The sequence below is a fragment of the Myotis davidii genome, unplaced genomic scaffold, assembly GCF_000327345.1.
Source record: "Myotis davidii unplaced genomic scaffold, ASM32734v1 scaffold1577, whole genome shotgun sequence".
NCBI classification, from domain to species: domain Eukaryota; kingdom Metazoa; phylum Chordata; class Mammalia; order Chiroptera; family Vespertilionidae; genus Myotis; species Myotis davidii.
This window is the reverse complement of record NW_006288857.1, coordinates 399,020-409,005: the sequence shown is the minus strand read 5'-3', so window position 1 is coordinate 409,005 and position 9,986 is coordinate 399,020. Positions and strand designations below refer to the sequence as shown.

The 9,986-nt window shown below is 56.0% G+C and overlaps 2 protein-coding genes across 2 annotated transcripts in view; one reads left to right on the top strand and one right to left on the bottom strand.

Moving 5' to 3' along the window:
- Window positions 1-9,336, bottom strand: part of GRIK5 (glutamate ionotropic receptor kainate type subunit 5) — a 50,773-nt gene extending 41,437 nt beyond the window's left edge. The window contains 6 exon segments of the mRNA XM_015562199.1: window positions 262-440; window positions 2,498-2,663; window positions 2,745-2,842; window positions 5,081-5,245; window positions 5,506-5,634; window positions 9,094-9,336. Of these exon segments, the coding sequence (XP_015417685.1) occupies window positions 262-440; window positions 2,498-2,663; window positions 2,745-2,842; window positions 5,081-5,245; window positions 5,506-5,584 (687 nt within the window). The 5' untranslated portion in view covers window positions 5,585-5,634; window positions 9,094-9,336.
- ZNF574 (zinc finger protein 574) overlaps window positions 8,563-9,986 on the top strand; it is a 10,806-nt gene continuing 9,382 nt past the window's right edge. Inside the window, exon 1 of the mRNA XM_006761072.2 lies at window positions 8,563-8,883. Within this exon, the coding sequence (XP_006761135.1) occupies window positions 8,682-8,883 (202 nt within the window). The 5' untranslated portion in view covers window positions 8,563-8,681. The remainder of the gene's footprint in view (window positions 8,884-9,986) is intronic.

Here is a 9,986-nt window from a genome sequence, read left to right as displayed (position 1 = left end):
ACCACTCACTCATTAACCCCCACTGCAACCCACTGAGGCAGCAGCTGTTCGTAGGGAGGGGAGGCAGCTTTCCAGAGTCCAACGAGGGCTGCAACTGGGGAACAGCTGAGCCGAGGGACAATCTTTCTGATTATCTCTGCAAGCTGGAAGCAGGTCTCCATACCCAATGTGACCACCGAGGCCTATGGGCACTAGGCCATGTGCTCTGTCCCCCGTGTTTCTGCCCATGACCCCGTAGGGAAGCAGAGACAGGGGACCCACCTTACGGAGGATGAGGTGTGAGATGGAGGCATTGGCGTCGATGATAATGGTGGACACCTTGTCATCACGGATCTCCTTGAGCAGTGGCGTGGGGTCCCGGCTGTCATCCAGCATCCTCACTGACAGCGTCTCCTTGGAGATGAGGAAGCCTCGAACCAGCTCCTCCAACCGTAACAGGCCTGGGGGTGGGTCCAGTCCTGGATTAGAGCCCCTCCATGTGCCTGACATGGGGCGAACACTCCCTCCTCCTCACCACCATGGGGGAACTGGGGAGAGGATGAGGGTGCACACAGGGGATGGGCTGCTGTCTGTCCAGAGTGCAGCTGGCTGTCTTGGGGTACTGGACCCAGGGTCCTCCCAAATTAAAACCCCAACCTGCACTTCCTCCCGACCTCCAGAGGCCTTCCTCTTGCCACCTTCTGCCCCCACTGGTATGTGTGACAGGCATCTCCCACTTCACACGTGCAAAGCCACATTCTGCTCTTCTTGCCAAACCAGCATGTCTCCCAAGTTGGTGAGCAACTCCAGCTTGCCAGTCTCTCAGGCCAAAAACCCTAGACATCCGCCTGGCCTCCTCTCTCTCACACCCACACCCAATCTACCTAAGCTCTACCTTCAAAACACATTAGACCCATCGACTGCATACCCCACCATCACTGCCCTGACCCAAGCCAGTGTCATCTCTTGCCCGTTACAACAGCCAAACTTGCCCCCAGAGTCTGTTCCCTACTCTGCAGCCAGAACCATGGAAAGCAGACGTGACCCTTCTCTGCTCCAAATCTTCTAACAGCTTCTCGTTCATTCAGAGCGAAGGCCAACGTCTGCAAGGCCCGCCTCCATCTGCTCACCCTCATTCTCTCCTGACTCATCTCCCGTCACTCCCTCTTCCCGGGCACACAGGTGTCCTCCGTGTCTCACACTATCCTGTGGCCTTTGCACTTGCTGTTCCCTCTGCCTGGAACACGCGTCTCCCAGATCCCCACACAGCTCCCACCCTCCACCTTCAGATCCTCACTAAATATCATGCCCTCGATGACTCCCATACCCACCATTCCATTCAGACTGCCCCCTCATTCCAGCACGCCCAGTCCCTCACCTGTTTGTTCACAGGACTTTTCCCTTCTGACTAAACAACGTCCTCATTATGTTCCTTGCCTAGCTCCTCCCTCTAGAATGTAAGTTTGATAAGGGCAGGGATGCCAGCCTGGCTTGCACACTGCCATATCCTTAATATCAAGCAAAATGCCTGGCACATAGCAGGTGTTCAATAAACACCCATTTGGGACAGGAATTCTTCCTGGAGGTTTCTGAGCATACCCTCTCTCTCCAGCTGCACACCCACAGACCCACAGCTTCTCCAACATCTCCACCTAAATGTCTCACAGATCTCCAACCCAACTGTGCCCTTGAATGGCTCTCTCCTCCTCCTTGACAGGACCTGGTCACAATTCATGACCCTGCCCTCTCTCCTCCCTCAAAACTCTTCTCAAATCTGTGGTCTGTCCATCCCACGGCCCCACCTGAGTCCTAACGAGCACCATGTCCTCTGCCTCTCGCTGGTATCCCTGCCACCTCTCACGTCACTCTCCAGTCCACTTCCTGCACTGCAGCCAAAGACTGCTTCCTGCACCACAAGTGGGGCCTGTCCCTCACCCCACCCTACGTGGGAACCTCCACCATCTTCAGGATAAGACGGATGCAAGGTCCTGCCTCATGCTCCTATACTCCTGCCACAGGGAATGACTTTGAGCCTCTCAAAGGGGCCACACTCCCTCGGTCACAACTTGGCCTGCCATGCCCTCAGAACATGGTCCCCCTCCCCCCACCCTTCAGGCCCAGCTGCGATGTCCCTTTCTTAGGGATTCAGGTTCCAAACCTCCCAGACTTTGTGCTTCGACAGCCCCTGCTCAACTCCTAACACAGCACGTGTCACTCCATAGCACAGCTGCTCAGCCACTGTGTCCTCCACTGGCTCGGAGCTCCCTGAAGTCAGGGGCCATGCTGAGCAGGGGTCTTGCATCTGGCAGGTGCTTCGTTCTATCTGTGGGCTAAATGGTCCCTTCAGGAAGTGGGGCGAGGGCTCAGTGGAACCAGAGCTCTGGGTTTCTGAAGGGAAAGGTATAGTGGGAACCAAGAGATCATTCCAACCAGGGGGCACTGATGACTGTGGGAGACTAGATCACTTGGGAAGGGAGTTTGGGGAACCGAAAACGAAACGTCCAGTTTCCTCCCTCACACTCGGCCTTGGCGCAGATGAGGCTGGCCGAGGGGTAGTTGAAGGACTTGAGGATTCGGGAGACCGCCAGGCTGACATCCTCGTTACTGGGGTACAGGCTGACAGATGCAAAACGAAGGTACTGGAGGCGAGGCGTCTCCTCGGGACCCACCTTGATGTGGGGGATCTGGACAGAGAAGGAGCTTTTGCTTCTATCCTGCTCCCTCCTCCCCATCCTCACCTCCCCGGGACCCGCACCCCGCCTCACCTCTTTCTCCCCACAGATATGGCTCACGGTGGACGCAGATGCGGGGCTGGAGGAAGGCCCCAGGACAGACACGACCCCCTTAGGCAGGATCTGACACACTGCGAGGGGTAGGAAGAGACCACAGAGTCAAGGACCCTTTCCCTCCTCCCCGTCCCCACCGCCAGGGAACCACCCCAGCCCAGGAGTGGAACTGACACTCCTCCACCATGGGGACCCAGGGGCCCTATCCCTGCCACCCTAGGGAGGGGGCACAGACGGAGAGAGACAGGGAGAAATGGCAACACAGAGACAGGTCAAACCAGAGAAAAACAAAGGGATGAAGAGGAAATACCAGGGGCCTCCTCGGGCTGCAGATCCAGTGCCAGGTCACTCGGCCTGCATTTTCCTCAGCCTTTCCAACCATGCTACAACCTTAGGTGCATCCAACACCCCTTCCACTCTGAACCCGTGGCCAAGGTCCCCCCTGCCCTCTGCACCCCAAAAACCATGCTTCTGTGGCATTTGCTTGCTCTACTTTCTTCCACATTCTTTCCCCTTAAACTTGTGTGCATCTCAAGCCTCGAAAGAAGCTGTTGCTATGGCTGCCCAATGCCCATTCTCAAGGCAGAACCCTGACTTTTCCTCAGAGAAGCCCCGTGGTTCCCAAGATCGATTGTCACCTGACCCAGGATAACAGAACCATATCGTCCTGGCCACTGTGATTGGTTCGGAGGCTGAAACGGGCTCACACCAGGCCTTGGGGAGCCTTCCCCAGGTCTTCTGCTACAATTATTACTGGGTTTGCTAAACTGGTGATATAAGTTCTGAGCTGTTGGAAACACATTGCCACCAGTTGGGAAGAGCATTCCTGAAAATTAAGCCAACTTAGAGAAAAGCAGGACCCAAAGGTGAAGACAGAGAGATCCCTGCCACATTCAAATAAAAGCATCAAAGCTAAATGCCTTATCTTCCTCCAAACTTGCTTCTTCTATAGTTTCCACACTGGTGAGGACTCACCATTCAAATACCTGGAAATGTGACCCTTGCTTTCAATATGTCTCCCAATAGCCAACTAGACACCAAATTTTCTTTTTTTGTCCTCAAATCTTTTCACACCTATCCTCTTCTCTTCGACTCCTCCTCTCCTGCTCTACTTCAGGGCTCTCAACTCAGCCTCCTCACTGATCACCTGAATCTAGCCTCTGGATTCACTTTCACCAGCTCCCTGGTCTAAACCCACCAACAAGTCCCCACTGCCTACAAGTGAAGGCAACATCTTCAAGCCAATACTGCAGGCCTCCCACTCCCAGTCACACTCTAGTCCAGATGTAGTCTCTCATGATCCCCCTAAACATGTCCTGAGCCCAGGTGGTCAGGATGGGTGTAACCCAGCACCCTGTTCCTTGGCTCCCGTATCCTCCACCCCAGCTCCAGACTATAAGCACATGCCCAGAACACCATCTGTCTCCTCACCCTCTATCCCAGCTTCTCCCAATTTATATTCTGTGCTGCAAAAGTCAAAAAGTCCAGGAAACATTACTCCTCATTCTCCCTCTCAGTGATTTGAAATATACACGAATATAATAAACGCTCTGATAAGGCCTACAGGAAAGAAATCTGTCTAAAACACATTTGAAGGCAGCATCTTCTAAAGGTCTATAACTCCAGCATGTTAACTGACATTCATTCAATCCACAGTGTTCAACGAATACTTATGCACCCCTACTCTGTGGCATACTTTGAGCAATACCACTCTTTGTATATACTTTGTTCATCTTTCAGAGCTCAACGTCAGTTTAGCCTTCTCCAGAATGCCTTCGGTAGCCCTGCCCCTTACGCCCCTGCCTTATTGCCTGGGCCCCTCATTACTCAGCCCTGGAAACTAAGTGTCCTTGGTCAACTATGAAGCTTATTTTTCTTTTAAATACATTTTTTATTGATTTTTAGAGGGAGAGAGGAAGGGAAAGAAAAACATCAATTGAGAGAGAAACACTGATTGGTTGCCTCCTGCACACACCCCTACTAGAGATTGAGCCCACAATCTTGACATGTGCCCTGACTGGGAATCAAACCAGAGACCTTTTGGTGCACTGAAGGACGCTCAACCACTGATCAACACCGGCCAGGGCAAAGCTTATTTTTCAAATGAGGCCCTCAGGGCAGGACTGGGCCTGATGCCCTCTCCATCCCCATCCCCAGCAGCACCATCTCTGGGAGACAGGCAGAGCTGACATGAAGGAAGGGGCGAATGGAGCTAGAGGAGGACAAGGTGAGCTAAGGAGGTAGGGGGGCCGAGGGACCCACGGAGGGCTACTAGCCAGCCCAGCCTCACCCCACACCCCCGAGGCCCTGCTCACTGGTGTCCGTGGTCTCGTACTGGCTGTCCCTCTGCAGCTCAAAGATGTCCACTTCCACTCGGGCCTTGGCTGGGACCTCGATGATCCCGTTTATCTGTTCCCGGGCCAGGGCCAGGGCCAGACGCTCACCACGGCCACACACCGTCTGATCATCCAGGATCGCAGCTGAGAGGACACAGGGGTTGGGGACCAGACTCCGAGATCCTGGGGTGGGAGCGGGGATGGGAACTGGGGTCTGGACTCCTGGATCTGAGGCTGAAGAGAACCGGGTCCAGGGAAGAAGTAGCTGGGGACTGAGGAAAGCTGAGAGCAGAGGCCCGGATCCCTGGGTCCTGAGGAAACGGTCTGCCTGGGTTCCTAAAGAGGAGCCCAGGGTCCGACGGGAGGGTCTCTGAGGAGGCAGGGGCAGGGCTGCAGGGCCTCACCCATGCGCAGTGATGACAGCACCTGGCAGCTGGGGCTGGCAAAGGCGACAATCAGCAGCAGCAGCAGCTCAGCCGGCATCTTCCTCCCCTCCTCATGGGGACGCAGCTGCCGCGGCCCCCTCTCGCCACCTGCAGGGATCACCATGGGGAGACTGAGCCCCTTTGGAGGACTGCTGGACAGGGTGACCATGGACCTGGGACATTGTGAGTGAGCTCTGAAGGGCCCTGCCCTCATTAGAAGCTGACAAGACAGTGCTGAGGGCATTGCTAGGAAGGCAGCTCAGGCTGCAGGAGCACTACCAGGGAGGCGCTCACAGCACTCAGGCACTGAGTGGGTGAGCCACTGCTGGGGAATATTCACAGCTACCAAAATGGGAGGGAAGCATGATACGGGTCTCAGGTGAGGGCGAATACCAGGGACCATCCCCACCCCAACAGGAAACCAAGAAGTGCCACCCCGCCGACCCATTCCACCCTTGGGCCCTTGTCTCTGGGCAGGCAGCTGTTACTAGGCAACAGAAACCGGCTGGAGAGGATGCAGTGGTTGCTAAGCAACCCCTCCCAGGCCTCACTTGCCACCTTCCTGACGTCCCTGGTTCCCACAATTCCACAGGGAGAGAGGTCTGGACATCCGGGGTCTGGAGGGTAGAGTATCCGGGAGTTAGGAAACTTGGAGAGAGAGGAAAAGATGGAGAGAGACACACATGGAGACACATAGATAGACCTAAAGCAGCTAAGGGGCTAAAAGAGTAAAGACAAAAGGGGGAGGAGGAGAAGAGAGAGACAGAAAGAGAAAAAAAGGCGAAGAGGGAGGAAATATGAAAAGACTCAGGAATGGAGAAAGGGAAATATAGGCAGAAATGCAAGTGACCAGAAAGATGATAAGACAGGGAAATGGTGCTAGAAATGGAGAGGATAGAGGAGGAGAGTTACAGGGAAATAAGGAGAGAACTAGGAGAGAGGAGGGAAGGGACTGGAAGGTAGGGAGACACGGAGATGGAGAGAGAAGGGGCAGGACAGGCAGAAGAGAGAGAAGTCAAGATACAAGAGAGACAGACTAGAACAGGAAGACAGAGAATGGAGACACAAATCCACTCAAGGCACCACCAAAGAGACAAAGGGAAAGGAAGGCAGGGAGTGCACTGTCTGCCCAGCTCTGGGCAGCTAAAGATTGGGGGAGACAGTCCATCTTTGCTTCCCACAATTGCTCCCCACCTTTAGCAAGTTAGAGATTCCTGTGTGTACCCCAGCCTTCTGCAAGATGACCACTGGGCACGGGTGACTTGAGCCAGATGTGCGACTTCCCTTGGACAGGGGCGACTTCCCTTGGACAAGGGCTATGCCCCGTGGGTTTCTCTGGGAGAGGGTTACTGTGAGGCCCAGAGTGCTGGGAGATAAGCCTTGGGGTCGCCCTGTACTCCACCCAATCTCCAAGGAAGGAGTGCTTGCTTGCGCTGGTAAAAAGGCAGAATGGAACCTGCCTAGGGAGGGCAGAGACACAATGAACACTTCAGACTGTCCCTTCGGGCCAGGAAAACCTAGGTCGGGGCAGCAAAAGATCCCATCAGTCCCCGCTCTGCCCCAGACTCCCATGTGACCTTCAGCAAGTCTGTCTGTCTGTCTGTCTCTCTGTGGGGGTTTCTGGGAAGATAGGCTGGGGGTACAAAAGGGCATATTGGACAGGCAGGGGCTGCAGACTGCAATTTGGATCTAAGGTGAAGGCCTGTCAAGAGTGGAGCAGCAAAGAAAACTGGGAAACCCAGAAGGAGCTCAGAGGGGAGGAAGTGGAGGCTGGGACTGGGAGAGAGGCAGAAATGAGGCTGTCATCCTGAGACACCAGGGGCTTTGGGGCAAATCAGGGAGCAGAGACTAGAAGATGAAAGACTGAGGAAGATACAGGGGCCAAAAGGGCAGGGGCCCAAGGGTGCCAGATACAGGTGGGAGCAGAAAGACAGAGACAGAGCGCTGGGCCAGGGATGGGGGCCGCAAGATGGACACAGGTGCATAAGAAGTCACAGACAGAAAGACAGACAGACCTAAAGTAACCGGGATTAAATAAGAGAGAAGGACACACAGACACCAAAGGAGAGAGATCAGAGAGAGGGTGTGAGAGAGGAAGAGAAGGCAAGCCTAATTCCCAGGCTCAGGGACGTAGGTGAAATACAGCAGCAAACTGAGCAGAAGGGACTGAATTAGGGGGGTCCTGCCAGGGGAGGGAGACGGGCAAGTGGGCATGTGAGATACTGGTATCAAGGGTGAGAATGCAAATGGGCTGAGAGAGGGGGCAAAAGAAATGACAACAGGTACAAGAAGTGTGGGGAGGAAAGAAATTGCTAACCTCTGAAAAGAAAGAAGGCTCCTTGGAAAGAGAGGAAAGAAGTGTGTCAGAGCCACACAGCAGATCTATAGGAGAAGGGTGTGCAAGACTGAGAGAGACAGACAGAGACAGACTCAAACCAGTAGAGAGAGGGAGTGAGAGTCAGGGAGGAAAACTGAGGTGGGAGACTGAGAGACCTGGAGGGGCACAGGCAGGGACAGGCAAAGCACCCATAGGAGGGGAGCCAGTCCAAATAGAGGGGCACCCACTCAGAGTGCCTGCGGGCACGTTGGGGGACCTGGAGCATTGAGGGGGGCGGGTGAGGGGAGAAGTGGGAAGAGGATTGGGGGGATTGTGGGCAAGGCCATCAAGGAAAAGAAAAGACAAAGTCACAAAGTGGAGCATGGAGAGGGGCAGTGGCTAAGGAGTGAGCAATGAAGGGGATACACCCAGAGTGAATCTGGGGAGGAAAGCAGAAAAGTGAGAGAAGGCAGCTGGCCTCCAAGCCCAGGGTTAAAGAGGGAGGAGCCAGGTGGGCAGAGGCCCAGGCAGAGCACAGAGTAGACAGAGAGAAGTGGTAAGAGGGCTAGGTTTGGCATGGCAGCCTCCAGAAGAGACAAGAGACAGGGGAGTTTGGAGAGGGAGAGGGAGAGAGGGAGAGAGGGAGAGAGGGAGAGAAAGAGAGAGAGAGAGAGAGAGAGAGAGAGAGAGAGAGAGAGAGAGAGATCAACGGAGACACACCAAGAAATAGGATACCGGCAAAGAAGAAAGAAGTTGGACAGAGTCAGAAGCCCCACAGCCACGTGAAATGGAGATTCAAAAACAGATAGACTTTTCCAGGAGATAGAGACCAGATGGCATGGGGATGGGTCCATGGCAGGCAGAGAGGATGAGGCTCAGAGGAAAGAAGAGGGAGACGGAAGAAACAGTGGGTGCGAGCAGAGCCGGTCACCGGTCACCGTGGAGCCAGGCTGGAGAGAGCAGGGGCGGAGACGTGCCAGGAGTCCGGAGGAGTGAGACCACAGTCAGCCCCTCAGGACCCCAGACGCTGAGGGGCAAGGGTGAGCTGTGTACCCAGAAGAAGGGGTGAGAAAGGGCCAAGGGGAATGGAGGTTGGGGACATGGCAGGCCCCTGGTGGGGGAGGGTATTTGCCGGTCCCAGGAGCAGAGAAATGTGCCCCCCCATCCCCCCACTTCACCAAGCGGCAGTAAGTACAGCCTTCCAGGACTCAGGCCGGCCCCAGCCCAACCCCTGCCCTGCGGACACTTACGGATCCTGGTGGGACGGAGGGCAGGGCTCCCTCGAGGCCCGAGAAATGACAGCGGGGAGATGCTCTGGCACTGGGCGGTGGTGTGGCTGGGGCAGGGAGGGGGGGAGAGGGCAGTCCACAGGGCCCCCTCCCCCACCTCCGGTGGTGGCCCCAACTAATCCAAAACGGGGGCTCCTCAGGAGCAGGGAGAAAGGACAGGTGAAAGAGGAGAGGGTGGGCCGAGGAGGGGAGGAAGGAGAAAGGAGAAAATGGAGGAAAGAAGGGGAGAGAGGAGAGGGCGAAGGAGCAAATGGAGGGGAAGGAGAGAGGAAAGGAGGAGAGGAAGGTGAAAATGGGAAAGAGGGGGCACAGGCAAAAGCCGGGGGAGGGGGAAGCCGGCCCAGGAAAGGGCCCCTGCCCCCTCCCCTAGCCGGGCAGGCCTGGGGGGGCCACTGGGGGCGAGGACTGGGTGGAGACAAGGAAGCCAGCCATCAGAAGTGAGGGAGGGAAGGGCTTAATGGGGGGGAGGGGGCCACCCCTTCCCCCCTCCCCCCAGCCTTGGCCCAGCCCCGGATGAGACTAGGGTCTGGAGTCCTCAAGCCCTCAGCCCCCGAGGGAAAAGCATGCCGGGGGTGGGGAGAGGCTGAGGAGTGGAGTGGCTGGGGAGGATGTGATGCTGGGAGACTCAGAGAGCCAAGAAGGGAACAGGCAAGGTGGAGAGACGGGAGGGAGGGAGAGGACAGGGAGGGGAGGAAGGAGAGGAGCAGGTGGAAGAGGAAGGCAGAGGAGGGTGGGGGTGTCCCAGGGGGTGCCCAGCGCAGGGCCTGGGTGAGAGGGCCTGGCCACCGGCTCCTGGTCTCCTGTGAGGATCAGCCTCCGGCTCTTGGTCCCCAGCTGGGCCTGCCTCTCTGCTG